The 17,228-nt window shown below is 33.8% G+C and overlaps 1 protein-coding gene across 1 annotated transcript in view; it reads right to left on the bottom strand.

Moving 5' to 3' along the window:
• LOC129222382 (uncharacterized) overlaps positions 1–17,228 on the bottom strand; it is a 63,482-nt gene that overhangs the window by 13,170 nt on the left and 33,084 nt on the right. Inside the window, exons 9-11 of the mRNA XM_054856883.1 lie at positions 15,349–15,497; positions 7,219–7,328; positions 4,941–5,060 (exon numbers count right to left, since the gene is read on the bottom strand). Of these exons, the coding sequence (XP_054712858.1) occupies positions 4,941–5,060; positions 7,219–7,328; positions 15,349–15,497 (379 nt within the window). The remainder of the gene's footprint in view (positions 1–4,940; positions 5,061–7,218; positions 7,329–15,348; positions 15,498–17,228) is intronic.

Below are 17,228 nucleotides of genomic sequence, written 5' to 3'. Positions count from 1 at the left end.
ATGAGATTTTTGCTGAATTATTCTGAGATATAATAAACTATAATCATTTTTTGGCATTAAGACAACGTATCACAATGGTCACTTTCAACTGCAGGCCAGTGATTGACAACTTCACACATAAGTATTGGATCATACAAGAGAACTGTTTACATTTTCTATCACTTTCATAATATTAAGCTACTACAGAACGAAATCCTGTCAAAAGTTTAAAAGTAGTTATTTAAACAATGCCTACCTATGTTTCTGGAAAAATATTTTGATAAGGATTTTAATTCAAATAATTTTTTGGAGTAAAAATAACCACGGCCTAGCATAAATTGAATTAAAAACTCTGTCTAAAACTTAGAATCGAATCATTTTCCAGTTCAGAAATATTTCAGACAAAAGGAAATTCCTGGGGGGTGGGTCTTTCCATCTCCCCGACAGAAAGATATCACCAATGTTACAAAAGCATTATTTAAGGAACTTCAATAACAAGGCAGTAACAGGGGAGCTGATTTCCCTTTTCAAAATTTCTGGAATTTGAAATTATGACAGTTTGTTTGAAGCGGGGGGGAGGAGGTTACAAGAAGTGTGAAATGAAGTCTTTTTTCTACGAATGTTAATGAAAAATAGACAGATTTTGACCGGATGGTTCTAAAAACTATTCACTTTTTACGTAAATATTACCTCAATTATTAATCAAACTTTTCTATTGACATATATATATATATATATATTAGGGTGTCCCAAAAAAAATGAAAGTCGTTTTTTTTAAACGCATACCCTCTTATTTTTTTCCTTTTATATCAAAACCGTTGTAAAAAAAGTTTCATGCAATTTGAAGCATGGTAACCCGTGCCGGCTTGCACCTTAAGGCCTAAACGTGAAAAATAGCACGTGTATTCATAAGCAAGCGAACGCTGGCGACGCGATACTTTGTGAAGCTCAAAACAGCTGTAAATAGTGCATAGAAAACAAATGAAAACAGAAAAACATATGTTGGGGGGGGGGGGGGCTTATCCGTGGCAATTTGCAAATCGTCAAACGTGTCAGTACGAATACATTCCGGTCAGCGCGCGCAGTATAGTCGTTCCATAGGGGACGAAACATGACAGTGGAATTGCAAAGTTCGAAAAAAGAGATATTTTCAACAGGAATTGTAAAACACTAAATTGCAAGCTTGAAACTTCCCTCTAATACTCCAACGGACAAGTTGTGTATGTTTTGTTTTATAACATTCGAGAAGTAAATTTAACCATCAGTGAAAGTGCAAATCTCGCTATTCGGGAATGCATCATTATTTGACAAAAGGCATGCATTCCCATCAAATCGTTGCCAAATTGTGTGAATAAACTTACAAACCTGTATCAAATTTAAAGAGACTTACAAAAAAACTGCAAAGAAACTACAAGAAGTATTCAGGCAGCGCCAATAAGAATTTGAGAGTAATTTAAACAATTTATTCAATATTGCACATGCTGATGCACTTCGGTTAATCAAAATAGAGGAAGATGGATTTTCTTGCAACTCCAAAGAGAGCCCGGCCGACGTGGTCACTTTAGGTGGAGTGGATAAAAACCGGCCGACAAAGAGGAAAGGACTCGACTTAGCTGTCAAAGAAGAAAACAGGCACATGGAATACGATTCCGCTTCACCGTCCCCGGCATTGTATGAACCTGTACAAGATTCTTCTTCGAGCTCTAGTGAAAATATTAATTCAGAAGATTTCCCTGAAACATATAAATCAGTACCTGGAACAAGTATTCCAGAACCTGGAACAAGAAGTATCAGAATCTGGAACAAATAAATATGTAATGAGGAGCGATTTTATTACTCCAAAGTCAGTTGCTGCATTGGAGAGGTGTCCAAGTATACGAGATTATATGTTTATTCTTGAGGTGACGCACTTGGGTGTAACATTGGTGAATTTCCCATAGGTAATTCTTAAATTCAAAGAATTCGAACCGAAAAACGGAAAAAGCACGAGGAAAGAATAAAAATTGGTGTTCAGTACGAGGTACCATATGTAGTGAATTTACCTTGGGATATGAAACTGTTGTCTACTTTGAGTGCTCAAAAGTCCAAACAATATCGCTTATCTATAGTTATTTCATAAGGATGTGAGGAAAAACTCATTGCTGAGTCTAAACTGGATAATTCTACAGGAAAAGAACAAACACAGGCTGTTTGAAAGGCAGTTTTAGATTGGAATCTCGAACACAAAGTTCAAAACTCTCTGTTGTGATACTACAGCTTCCAAAACAGGTCCTTTAAGTGGTTCTTGCGCTATTCTTAAGCAAATATTTGATAGAGAAATGCTTTCCTTTGCTTGCCGCCATCATATATATGAACTGATTTATCCCACTGAAATACAGTAATATTCAAGAACTACGGAGTTGTTCCGAACTGTATCCCAACTTCGAAAACTTACTTGATTTTTACCGTGCTAAACTCACTAATACTACGGTCAGGGATGACTATCAAGAGTTGATAGAACTGCCTATCACATTTTTAGGTGGAGATACAGAAAATGAATTTAAACTAAGACCACCGGGAGCCATGCACCAAGCTCGATGGATGGCTCAAGCGATTTACTCCCTAAAACTATTACTATTTAGTTCACAACTAAAATTAGATACGGAGGAAAATGAAGCATTGTTTGATGTCTGCTTGTTTGTAGTAACGATATACATGAAATTATGGCTTCAATGCATTTTGGCAGTCAAAGTACCCAACAAGGATTTGTGCTTTTTGAAAAAAAGTGTACGAAAATGTGGACCCAATTATGTCAATAGCTGCTCTACAAAAATTCATCCAGCTTTTATGGTATGGTCAATAATATTTCATTCTTTGAAGACTGTCTCAATGTTTAGTGCAGTAAACGATGCAGCTGAAAGAGCGGTAAAAATGATGCAGGACTTTCATGGTTTGCTTACAGCTGATGAAAAACAATTTGTGTTACGTTGGGTTCAAGAGCACCGAAAGCTCTATCCTGACTGCAAAAAGCAAACATTGAAACAAAAATATGTACAGTAATGTTTCTTGTAGTCTAATATTGTTGTAAATATCTGCTTTAAATAAATTGATGTCGCGTGTAGTAAGGAATTATACAGTTAGCAATCTTTCCGCTGTAGTCGTCGAACAGGATTTCAGGTCCAACTTTAACCTCAAGTCGGCACGAATTCCCGTTATTTTATTGCAATAAAACTTTTTTCTCATGTTTCTGAGGTGAAATGGAAAAAATTTGGAGGGTATGCGTATTTGATTTCACAAAATTTTTTTTTGCCATTATATCTTGAGACACCTTTATATATATATATATATATATATATATATATTCCATACTTAACAATTTGAGCAGTAAAACACATACTACTTGATACCATTAACTGCGAGCAAATAAAACAGTGTAACTAAAATATGTCTACAATTATGCTACATAAAGTGCTCCTAGCATTTACGTGTGTAACTCAATTACACAAAACACAATAACATGACAATATATATGCAGCTAATGATCTCCATATATTTAAAAACAAACATAGAATGTAGTGCAAAAAAGTGAAAATAAAATATTTCATAAGGCAGGGATGAGAGTGGTCAGAGAGCAAAAAGGAGGAAATCCGAAGAAATTTGGTAAAAGGGATGATATCCAAATCAGCATAAAAATTGAACCTGGAAGCCATGCTATTCAAAAATTCTACAAAAAATGGCTAATTTACCAGTTTTAAAAGTAATACATATTTAATTAAGTATAAGTAATAATTTTGTATAATTTGCTTCATCGTACCATTTCTTGCAAGAGCATTTATTCCTAAACAAATCTAAATTTTGAAAAAGGGGCAACAATTTCTAACCCCTAAGTCCTTGAGCAAAGGGTTGGGGCTGCCAGAGGTCAATCTCGGCTGCATCACACAATAGTGTAAACTTTTCATATTTTTTAGAGAAAAATACTTTTTTTTTCATTAAAAACATTTGAGGTTATAGTGTTAAACGAGTGAGAACATAAATTTTAAAATTAGGTCTGTTTGTAAAGTAAAATTTTACAACAGAGAGAATTATCTAAAATTTCTTCATGTGGTATGACATACTTTACATAGTAAGAATTGAAAATAAATATACATTTATTTAACAATTGGTTATCTTTTTCCTTGCATTAGATCCTAAAATTTGTTTTTAAAAACTTCCTAATATGATTTCGGAGTCAAAAGAACACTTTGCAGCTGCCTCATTTAATCATGAAATCTCAAAATTTTTAGCACGCTGCAAAGCCTAAATCATTTGAGATTCACCATAAATATTTTTTACACTTTCTAAAATACACAAAAAAAGTAACCATGCCAAGTTTCAATAAAATTCGAGACTGTGGGTGCTAAGTCCTATTTCTTGATTAACTTTTGCATTTTTTCTAAAATAAATTAAAGTAATAAAAATATAATTGAAATGATGAATAAAATAAGCAGATATAAGGTAGAATATAGTAAAAAACTACCAGACATTAAAAATAATTGAAATACTTGCAGGATGCAAAAAGATTGAAATCTCAAAGGAGGCATGCAACTTTCGGCGCAGCACATGCTTGACGTCATTGGCATAATTCCAAAACATACGTTTTTGGCAGATATCGCGGAGGATGATGATTCGATTGGAAAAAATAGAAAGAATAAGAAATCAAGGACAGAAAATTTTAAAAAATCGTATTTTTTCCCGTTTAAAAAAAATAATAAGGAGAGAGGCAAAAAAGGAGGAAAAGGAGGAAAGGTTTAAAAAGCCAACAGAGAAAGCTGGAATTCCGGCAAAAGCCGGAAAAATCTCATCTCTGAAGGGGAAAAAAGCTCTGCTGCAAATTTTAAACTAATTTTTAATTTTTATTTATTCTGAAACTAAAACAGGAAATCAATAAGTATTAAAATAAGGAAATTTGTTTTTAACATATAACTGAAAAATTTGAAGGTTACCTTTATTAAGGCTTCGATGGCAAGGACTTCTTCAGAGTTTCCAATTTTGAACTTTTTAAGGCACAGCAAAATAAAAGTCTTCTGATTTTTGATAAAGAGGTTAACCATTAATTCCAAACACTAAAATGATAAACAAAGGAATCGTTCAAAATTACTAGAACATACAAGCACATATTGTTTCTCTCACAATTTTTAAAATAATTATTTCAAACAATAATTGTTACATCTCTACTTTTTGTCGCCTTTCGCTTTTGCCACCAATAGTTTTGCTAATACATTTTGGCAACAGTAGAAAACTTTGTTTTGCTTTGAGCAAATTCTGTCTTAATTCAGCAAGCTGAGACTATTTTATTAAAACAGAGCCATATTTTTTCATGGAGACTGAAAAACAGAATTAACAAGCATTAACACATGAATGAAAGTATTGAGAATTGATATTGCGTTTCATTTTACGTGTATGTATGTTAATGTTGTGTGCCAGCTCTTCAATAAATAGTGTCTTTAAAGTTGAGTATGGGTTTGAACTGTGTGATTCAGAGTTAAAATATAAGAGTTCTACCAACAATAATAGTTTAATTGACTTGTCAATTTCAAAAAGGATGTATAGACTAACTTTTAAGTGCCATCGAGTATTACACAATTTTGTGCTCTAAAAAATGTCAGCTTTTTGTTTGTGCACTTTTAAAAGTACCATCAGAATCAGTTTTAATTTTGAGTAGACAAAATTATTACAAATCATTATTGATTCTATATTGATCTGTGTTAATTATTCTACTTTTATTTGTATGTCTTCTTGAGCCCAATTGCTTTGTTACTCAAAAGTGGACTAACTATTTGTCCCATTCTTGTCAGATTGGATGCAAGAATTTAATATGAAGGTCAGTGGGCAATATTTTAAAATATATCTTTTTATCTACATCAGAATTGATTTCACTATACATGTATTTCTGTTGCTTTTATAAATTGATTTTTTTGCCTGCTTGATTTAACTTTAATCTTTGTATTAGTTAATCTATATATATAAAAATGAATGTTTGTCTGCATGTCATCCATGAACTCAAAAACTACCCGGCAGATTTGTCTGAAACTTTCACCGTTTGTTATTTTTGGTACTGGGAATGTTTATAGACCAGTTCGGAAAAAATCCGACCGATAGTTCCTTCATTACTCCAATTTAAGTCACAATCCATTGGATAAATACGAATAAAATTATTGGCTGCAGAAATTAATTTGCATGAAAGATCTCATTAATAAGAAGTTAGCTGTTGCCATTTTTCTTGAGTTTGAACAAATAAATTCTTTATTGTTTTATGGCTTTTCATGCAACGGGGGGATTTAAAACTTTTTCTATTTGATATTTTTAGCGATTGATTGATCTTGCAAACTGCATGAGTACAAAATTTGAGTATAGTCACGGCTTCACTTGATACCTGAACCGATTATGAAAATTGCTATATATATATGTATTTTTCCACGCAGAAGGTGCATAATATGCTCATTGAAGCCACTCGCCACCAGGTGGCACTGCAGAGTAGCAACTTCTGCCCCGTTCAACCGATTGTCATGAAAATCAGTATAATGATGTATTTTTTTGTTGGCGTAGCAACGCACATCGGGTACAGCTAGTTTTAACATAAAGAAACCTGAATTTCGATATGACACAAAATGAACTCCTTTTACTACGAGGCATGTTTTTAAAGTAAGTACCGTTTTGATATAAAAAAAGAACGAGTACAGATAGAGCAAGAAATTAATTGCACAAAAATCTACCATCCTTACGCTATTTTTTGACATTGCTCCCGTGATTTTCCAAGCATTTGTCATAGCGTGGTACAGGTTTTTGTATACCTATTCATAGAAAATTGCCGCCTGTGTAGTCAGCCATGGGATAACATGTTCTCTGAGCTCATTATTGCTGTTGTGCCACAGACCACCTACGAAAGACTTTAGATGCCGAAACAAATGAAAGATGTTGCGAGCGAGGTGAGGGCAGACCAGAGGATGTTCAAAAACGCCCCAGCCAAAGCCCTGTAAGAGTCCTCATGGTTGACTAAACGGGCGGTAACTTTTTACGAATAGGTATACAAAAACCTGCACCACGCTATGACAAATGCTTGGAAAATCACGGGAGCAATGTCGAAAAATAGCGTAAGGGTGGTAGATTTTTGTGCACTAAATTACTTAGCTCTATCTGTACTCGTTCTTTTTTTATATAAAAACGGAACTTACTTTAAAAACACGCCTCGTACTAACTCAATACAATAACTACAATACTTACCAAAATCAATACATCAAAAAGATTTTCAGCAGACCTAAAGTATGCTTTTAAAATACAAATCATGATTTTTTCCATTAATCCTTTGATATTATTGAAAGTGTTATATTCATCTGAAAAAGAGACAAAAATACACTCTCATTAATATTTTATAAAAAAGCAATGATAAAAATTTAGTAATACTTATACTACTGATAGTTTTAGAAAAAGGGGATTTAAACTTATATGTGTGTATTAGTGATAACGCAGAAAACAAATCCCTTATCCCCAGTCTTCCGAGACTGCTTTTGCGGAGCGATTGATGATCACTGCACTTTCAAGACTGCATCGTGGGATACCATAATTATCTATGATTTGCTTTAGACCATATCATTTCTAAAAACTCTTCTTTGTCTTCAGTAACAAGGTGTTGCTCAAGCAAAACTGAACAAAGGCTGAAAATATTTATTAACTGGGGAAAATAATTTCTTTACTCAAAATACAACTTGATATAACTGTGCTATATCTGATCTCATTTTGTGCTTCTTCATTCCTAATGGAGGATATCACTAGAAATACTGTGTGCTTTTATTTCAAGTATGATAAGAAGCCTAGTTTTGATGAATAAAATTGTGGAATCAATTGCTTGGCAGCCATGAACTACAGTTTGCTTTTATTGACTTAAGGCTGTTGTCCCAAGAGATTGGCGCCAAGGGAAAAATCAATCTACTCCCGTAATCAAAGTCAACAGCAAATAGCCTCCCGATCTTTGTTGCATACGACGTGATTTTCAGTCTAGAATGGATTGAGATAATATAGTAGAAAAATTTTGCGTTTTTTCAATTTAAATTAAGTTTAAATGAAAATCTTGCTTGGCGACGGTTTCAGAATAGCAACCATACACGCACTAAAAACTAAACAACTTTGCGTCCTACTACAAATCCTGTAATAATATTGGAAAAAAAGCAGTTATCGATGGTTCATAAGACTTTGAGGGTCTTAATGATTATTTTTAAATTTCATTTTCATCAATTTTTTATATTTTAAAGTGTGGATGTTTTAGAAACTTGTCCAATTTTCGGGCATTTAGTTCCAATCTTCTCATGCAGGTGTCGCTAAAGTAAGAAATCTGAAAAATACGAGTCTCTCCCAATTTTCCTAATTAACTCTACCATAAATCACTTTAGCTTTCTCCCCTTTTTCCCAACGCGAGCCACTTGCCTCAGGACTCACTTGCCTGGCCACTTGCGAGCTCCTCCTTTCTTCAAAGTCTGATAACGATGTTTCCCGGGGGCCCACGGAATCGACTCCCCATCGAAAAGTGGTTTAATGCATTCCTTAGCTAATTTCAGCTTTTCACTGAGGCATTTCGCAATTTTTTAATTTTGTCGGGTCTGTATTTTGTTGTTGTGAATGCCATGAATTTTCCATATCTGCAATGCAATTAAAAAGCAAGAAAAGGAAATCCGTTAAAAGTTCACAGAGTAGTTTCTAAGCAAAATGCAAAAAATTATGAAAATGGAAGCTGTTCTTGTATTGTAAATTTAAGAAACCAGGAAAAATGGAAACGTTATGAAATCACATAATAAATATCACATAAATCATCACCATCTGCGTCTTTTAAAGTTAAATATCATTCCTGGATTAATTGTACAGTTTACAGTACAACTATAGTGCATTATTTCAATTGTTCATTTATAATTACTATTTTAATTTTTTAAAACAACGAAGAGTTTTCCTTTTTCTTCGTTAGTTGCATCCCTAAAATGAAATTGTCGGTCGACGCTTCTAAAAAGACGGGGGGGGGGGGGGGGGGGAGCTACGGTGATAGCCCTGAAGTGTACGCGGAAGAAATGTATTATAAATGCATTTATTTCTTGTTGAATGAGCTTGAATATTTTTTCTTTCCAAAATTAAAAAAATTCATGTTCTAAAGGAAAAAAAAAACCTTCAGGAAAAAAAAATCCCCCCAAAAATTTCGATGGCGCAACTGGCGCCATAATCCCTCTCCCCCCCCCTGTGGGCACCGCTGCAGTTTACCACTTTTATCGGCTGATTTTTCATCCTAAAATTCACACATTGAAACTAGCAATGGGATTCCTTCGAACCATGCACTACGTAAGTTAGTTCGTTTTAGAATTGCCTCTAAGGGATTGTACACAATGCACTGTGTAGTTTATGCAGTAAATATGCATCACACCGTGTGATGCATCTTTTCACACCTCTCAAGATAAATATATACATATCATACAAAGGGGAAAATGTTACATTTAACCAGAAAATAAAACAAAATAATACACGAAATTTATTCACTTCAATAATAAAAAAAAGACGGTTCATCGGATACACAGTAAATAGAAAAATATCATAATTATGAAATGGACTTACTTAATATTGACAATTGTTTCACATACAATTTGAAGAGCAGAAAATGTTTCACTAAACCGGAATTGATAATTAAATGCTGCTCGTAATTCATTCACTTCAATAAAAAAAGCGGTTCGTCTGGATATAAAATAAATCGCCTCCGGGCGGCAGAAAGTGTAGCTATGCCACTGATCACCATAGATCATCTAAAACTGCATTTTTCGAACTAAAATTTTCAGATTTTTTTCGGGAGAGAGCCCCCAGACTCCCCTTTACATGTCACAATCACGAATAATTCACAAAATGGGAATGCGTGCTTGAAGTTTGCATTTTGAAAAATTATAGAACGATGACCAAGAGTCTCTTCCTCCCTTAACATCACCATAGGTCGTCTAAAACTGTGTTTTTCAAATAACAATCTTTAAAATTCCCGGGGGTGAGCCCCGTACCCCCTCTTCTGAACATAATTAAATATAACGTGCGATTGTGTTGAGAACTTAAATTTGGAAAAATTATCGGGAGAGGCTATCTTGGACCTCCTGTCCCCCATCCTCCCAAACTTAAAATATAATCTAAAACTGCGTTTTTTTTTCAATTTCAAAATAATGCAAGAAGGTAGCCCTCCGACACCCCTTAATTCTGATTGAATATTATCCTTACAATTAAATTTATAGTGCTAGTACTAAGGTCTAGTAATACGACTATCCCTGCTGAACCATAAGCCAAATCTTCTCTCTCCCTGCATATTGGAACATGCGTTTGAAATAATTAACGGACCGCCGAAAGCGTACTCCCCCCCCCCCTCCCCAGTTTTTTGACCTAGCGACGGCCTACCGACGATTCTTTCCAAAATTTAATGACCGTGTCTCTTTTTCAATGAAGGGAACATAACAGACGGCATGGAGTTGATGTCCGTTTCAAAGCTGGATCAGACGATTTGATTTCTTTTCAATTTTTTTATAAATTTTCGGGAAGTAACACAATTTTGCATGTTGAATGCGTGTTTTAAAAATGATGAAAGGAGAGAGGTCAAAAATGATTTATTGTTTGTGATAATTCTAAGCAGTACGCTCCAGTTTTCCATTGATTCATTTGCACCTCGACAATCGTTAAGAACTAGTTTTGAATTTTGCGAATAACATATTTTTCATCCCTCCAATCGATAATTAATGTATTGTCTTCATTAACGAGTTCAAGCATATGAAGAATTTTTCATTTCACTTTACTATCATCTTCTCTACCATTTTTAAACTGATTGTTTCAATTTATCATTAGATGATTTTTATTAAAACTTTCAGTGATGTTGGTTTTCGCTGATGGTGGTAGAACAGTCTGTTCTTAAAGTGTTCAAATTATTTTTCGAAAATCATATTTACTTTCTTCTATATCTGATATGTATAAAAGGAAGGATACTTGATTCATGAAAATTCTTGAGTTCTGATTTTCGATGTGTACTGAATAGCTGAATCAATTTTTGAGAATTTCCGAAACATATCTGTCACGGGGTGTCTGATTCATCTTTTTTTTGGATATGCAACTTCAATTTTAGAAAAAATTTTAGATTTTTGAAAAACGTCCAGGAGAGCGCCCCTTACCGTAGCGCCAGAATAGCACCCTCTTTGTCATTAAGAGTCATCTAAAACTGCTGTTGTAGTACTGCAATTTTGAAAAATTTTTTAGGAGAGATCCCCTGATTACCCCCTCTTTTCTTAACACGATCAAAGACAAGCCTAGAATTGCGTTTTTGGTGTATCAATTTCAAACATTTGCCGGGGGAATGGCACCGAAATTCAATTCCCACTAATATTATCAAGATCTATCAAAACTGCGTTTTCAAAGTTACAAGTTCGAAAATTTAAATGGAGCACCCCTCCCCCCCCCCCCCTCCATTCTCGTCAACATTATTAAAAAATCGTAAAACTCTTTTTCTTAACGTTACAAAGGTCGGCTACAATTGCGATTTCAGAGCTTCAATTTCAGAAAACTGCTTTTCCCCCAACCATAGATAGCATTTTTAAAACTTTAATTTTGAAAATTTTCCTGGGTTGAGCCCTAGAATCTCCTTTCCCTAACATTATCACAGATAGTCTAAAACTGTGTTTTTAGAACTACAATTTTGAAAACAAAGGAAAGCCCTTTTTCAAACAACGTTAGACTATCTACAATTGCGTTTTTAAAGTTTCAATATTGAAAAATTTCCGGGAAGGGCAGAACAAACCTTTTATTCCCCTAATATCACCAGAGATCGTCTAAAACTGATTTTAAAACTACAATGTTCCCCCCGGACCCCCTATCTAAGGGACAATAAAATCACATTCATATTGCATAGATTCATATTGTGTAAATCTAGTAATGTTTCCATCCCAAGCCAGAAAGTTGAATGAACTCTTCCTGTAATTGTTCATGCGTTTGAAAAAAAAAAAAGTTGTAGCAAAATTCAGGGGTACCCAAAACTTGTTTACTCAAGGTGCATGTTGTAAAATTTGGGAAGGCAAGGTGGGTCAAGAATCCAAACAATATTTCAGTTCAAAATGCTATTTGTTAGCACTACCCCCCCTCCCCCCCCATGAATGTGACTGGAAATTAAACACTCTAAAAAATGTTATATTTCACCAGATTCAAAAGCGAGAAACTTTTTTTTTGGGGGGGGGGGGGGGTGAATTTGCGCCATTGAGCTTGGGGGGGATGGGTACCCCTGTGCCGATGGGTGAGTGCTATCATCTAGTAGTGCAAGGAAAGTCAGTTTCTACAGGCGGTTAGTTTTAAATTCGAATGTAACAACTTACCCTGGTCTCCCCTACTGCTCTTGGGAAGTTATCAAGCGATTCACATAAAAACAATTTAAATAATATTTACAATATGTATATTTATTTGCAATTATCAATTAATAGAGCATAGTTTTTTTTCCAGGGCCCTATAGTTTTATAAAACATGTTTTCTATCATTCTTTGAAGTTTTAAAACATTTCCTTGTAATGACAACGTACATGAATTACTGAAAAAGGATACAGACTTGAGTTAGACCTATAAGGGAAAATATAATGATAGAAAACGGGGAGATGAGTAACCGAGATTTTTCTCGAATGCTAAGCATGTTAGTATGTTTCTCATAAGACAGCATCTTTATTTTCAGAGAAAAAAACTTTTTTGTTGTTTCATTGTTTGCTCAAAAAGACATTTTGAATTTAGAATTAAAAAAAAAAAAAAAAAAAAAAAAAACACGATTACATTCCGAATGAATTCTGTTACTTTTTGAAAAAAAGTTACTTTTACGTGCTCTTTTGATCAAAACTGTGTTTTAATCAAACCTAGCTTAATTATTTAATATCTATATCGTTGAATCTTTGATAAGCACTGAACTTCAATGTCTTGTGCGTTAACCATTTTATCAGTTGTCATCTTTATTTATAGCAGCATCTTTATTTTTTTTTTTTTTTCAATCTACGAATCAACGATTTGAATAATTTACTCTGTTATTCCGTTCACTCTCTTGTGTTCTTACCACTCCTCACTGTTCAATGGTACTTCATTAGTAAATTGTAGCTGGATTACTTAGCAAAAGTTTCCGCTTTTGAAAACTGCCCATTTGAAAAAAAAAACATATCATGTTTAAAAAAATTTTGATGACTCTTTTTTGTTTTTTCGGTTTTCATAATGTTTATTAACATGTTTCCATTTAGCATGTTTCCTTTATTTAAAAGCAGTCAGCCTTTTTCACTCGTCATTCATTTTTATTTACCTCCGAGACTTAATATTAACAGAAAACAATTTTTAAATATTAATAATGTAAAAAAGAAAATAAACGTCAGTCACTCAAGAAACCAGCCCTGAATAAACCTAAGTATAGCTCTAAAATCATAGTCAAACTCGAATCTTGTTGCGACTTCTGGATAAACGCAACGACACTTTCTGAAATTAACACCTGCTTTTCGTCTTCACTTACTATTTTACGCTGATTAATTACCATGATTGAAAAACATTTGATTTTCATAAGATGTGTGAAAGTAATAATTATTAAATGATGAGAAAAAATATCTTCGAAAAATGAAAAAATACTAATATTTTACTTTTAAGACCAAGAAAAGAATTAAAAAAATGTGTGGTTAAAGCAAAATTTGCCGCCCCTGAAAAATTTGCCGCCCTAGGCAGCTGCCTACTCTGCCTATTTTGAAATTGGGCCCTGGTGTCAATACCTTTCAGAAAAACTAATTCCTATGACTGCATCACAAAAATCGCTCCGAAGCTAAAATTTGACCATTTGCTCCTCTAGAGAAATGTTGAAAGAGCAAACCGGTCTTCGTCTTTGCATTTGCCTGAAGGGAGAGGGGTTCGGTGGTTCCCGTGACAGCTATTAACGCCTAATTACTTCCCTCTGTGTGAAGCTGTTTAGAGAGGGACCTTATTCCCCCCCCCCCTTTAAAACCGAGTGAAATTCTGCGCCATCTACATTTGAAAGTTGGCAAATGAAACTAGAAAACTCTCCCTTAATAGAAGAGAAAGGACAAAAAAAAGCAAGGGAGAATAAAAAATAAACTATACTGCATTCATAAGAAGAATAGACAAGACGTAAACAAAGAAATGCAGCACTTAACGGTGTCAATCATATCTTTGGCTTGGACAAGAATAAATTGAAGCAAATCAGACGGCAATTGTGAATGCTATTGGTTAACTTATTTTTTATTCCAGAGCAAATCCGAGGCATAGTTTCAAAGTTTCTGGAAACCTGTTTGTTTACTTTTGGTCTCTCCTTTCCATAAACAGAGTCTGGTATTTTAGCTCTGTGGACTTAGTACTCAGCATATGACACATATTCAGAAAAATGACAAACTAGAAACAGAGGTTGAAAACTTGCAGCACAATTACATGCAATGTGATAAATTTAGTCTGACTATATTTAGCATGCAATTAAAAATAGGACAAATATGAACTAAAAGCGGCAAAAAAGCAATACTTTCAAAATGTTTGTATTCAGAAAGTTCATATTTTATTTCATAGGTAAATTTTGAAAATTGAGCAAACCAATAAGTTTCCAATTTAACAACGGATCTTTGAGAAAGTCAAAATTTTGTTAAACTATTTTCACAAAAATGACGAGTTTCATAATTTTGAGATAGAGCCATTTTCATTACAATATGTTTTTGTGAAGATATTGATTTTGTCAGTACGATTTTCATAAAGATACCAATGAATGGTAGTAAAATCAATCTGTATTTGGCCTTGGTCAGTGATGTTAATTGAGTATTTGATACTGAAACAATCAAAATTTTACAGAAGGGAATGGAAAACAACAACAAAAAAAGCCATCAATTTAACAATTTTAAACTCTCATAAAAACACTAGTTTATCAATTCAAAATCCTACAAAAAGGTGTGTGGGGGAGAGGGGCAGGGGGACAGACATTAAAACAGGGAGTGCATTAGCTGGAATGTAGTTAAAAACAGGGCGTCAGAGTTACGGTCAAAGGTTTAGAATTCCAAGTGACAGAGTCAGTCATTTTCCCTCAAAGTCTGCAAATCGGTCAGTGCTCGAGGAGTTAGACTGGTTTTGGGGAAAAGGACTTGGAGTTGAATGCTCTAGAACTGCTAGAGTCGGAGCCGGTCATTTTTCATTAGACACTGCAACCCTGATTAAAAGACCTAATTAAAAATATTAAAAAAAAACACAGGAAAAATCCTGAACCCAATGTAATTCTGACGGTTTGACCCTAATTGTGAAATGTTTACGTCAGTTAACAAATATGCTTACAAAATATACCACATTAAGTTTTTTCGAATGAAAAAGTACTTACTTGGATTGAAAGTAAGAATTGAAAATATCTTTAAAATAGATACTAATGTTGAATGATGATAGTCAAAACCAGACTTCTGTGAAGACTCTTGATCAGCTACTGCCATTTTCTCATCAGAAAACACAATACTGATACACCATCCAAGTAACCTATTACAAGTGGAAAATATACATAATTTCCAAATAAATTCTAAAATAAGCTTAAATATATATATATACTAGCAAAAATACCTGGCATTGCCTGGGTCAGTAATAATTGTGAGAAACAATCGCTATGTTCTTTCATTTTCTGTTTTGACTGAAAGAACTCAAAACACACCCCTTTGAAAAATCAAGCTTCTTCCTTACCCAAAAAAGTAAAATAGCAATAAGTATAAAGAACAAACGAGTATTCATTTAGACACGAAAGCACGAATTTAAGCATATAAAAATTTGAAGAATTTCCAGAATATGAACTAACAAAAACAAAGATCACTAAAAGAAATGTGCGCTTTTTTAATAAAATAGTACACATACCCACAAAAATTTCTCTACTATGTTTCCCTAAGTGTGCAAAAGTAGAGTTTCCAAATGTTTAAAGCAGGGCTGCGGAGTCGGAAGGAAAATGGCCGACTCCGACCCCGACTCCGACTCCTGGATTTTGAAACGCCCGACTCCGACTCCAACTCCGACTCCGACTCCGGATGTTTTTGATTTTTTCAATTGTATTTTTTCCAACTCCCTCTCTCCCTTCAGGGGAAGGGGGAAAACCCCTAAACAGAGATTGAAATATTGATTCCTTTTCATGAAAATTTCGCATTTTGTTTTTTATTGTAAACCCAAGACGCATACAACGTTAGAAATTCAATTTAAAAATCAAATTTTCCAACAGTTACGAGTTAAGAAGTGAGATGACTTAAAAATCCCTTTTAAAAAATTTGAAAAGGATTATCTGCAATTTGCCCCCCTTTAATGTTTAACAAATAGATATTGATCAAATCGTGTGCTTTCAATTTTTAAAAGCTGTAACTTGAGAGAAAAAAAGCTTTTTTTTTTTTCTAAATCCAAGTTCTTGAGAGGGGGTGGTTTTGCCTGGGTGACACCCATCAGGAAGATGACACCCAAAGTTAATTTCAGAGTTTATAAATACTTTAATTCTGAAAATTTTCGCGAATATATTTTAAATTATATTTCATCAATCAAATTTCAACGAAAATAGGGCACATATACATCAGGAGCTAATTTTACATAAAATGCGGCCGGTATACAAATTTGTACGAATAGCTTTTACTATACCTATATTTCTTCTTCGCTAAATTTTTAATTTAAATTTTATTGTCTGCTTTAGAATTAACCTTAATATTAAGATTTTAAGATTAGCTGCAATTATTGAGTGTTGCAATCAAGAAATCATTAACACTTATTTTGTTCCATACTTTTTAGTGAGAACCAAGCTTATAGAAATAGTCTTAATAAAGAAAAAAACATTAGATTATTTTTCATCGGATCTTTTGGATTCGTGCTTTCGCGCCAGAACGTTTTTGAATTTGTCGATCACCCTTAAACGTTTCAACCTTAGCTACGGGCCTCGATTTATTAATTTGTTACGTTTCTTTCGCTATTTTATAACTAAGATCGAACAAAACACTATATTTCTATTTTTATTTGAAAGTGATTACTTGAAAATGTTAGGCAACAAAACCGTTTGCTGACAGTCGCTATTAGTTAAGTTAAAAAGCAAGCAAACTAGAGGACGGCTACAGTAAGTTCGGTAAGCATTCAGGCTAGCTGATTGCCATAATGGCAGTTATTTTCTCATTAGTATCTTTTTATACATGTAATTGAACCAATTGGTAGTCAGTTTTTAAAAAATGCAAGGAGAGTCAATGAAAAGGAAAGAAA

This window comes from Uloborus diversus, chromosome 5 (genome assembly GCF_026930045.1).
Source record: "Uloborus diversus isolate 005 chromosome 5, Udiv.v.3.1, whole genome shotgun sequence".
NCBI lineage: Eukaryota > Metazoa > Arthropoda > Arachnida > Araneae > Uloboridae > Uloborus > Uloborus diversus.
This window is presented reverse-complemented; position numbering and strand designations above follow the sequence as displayed.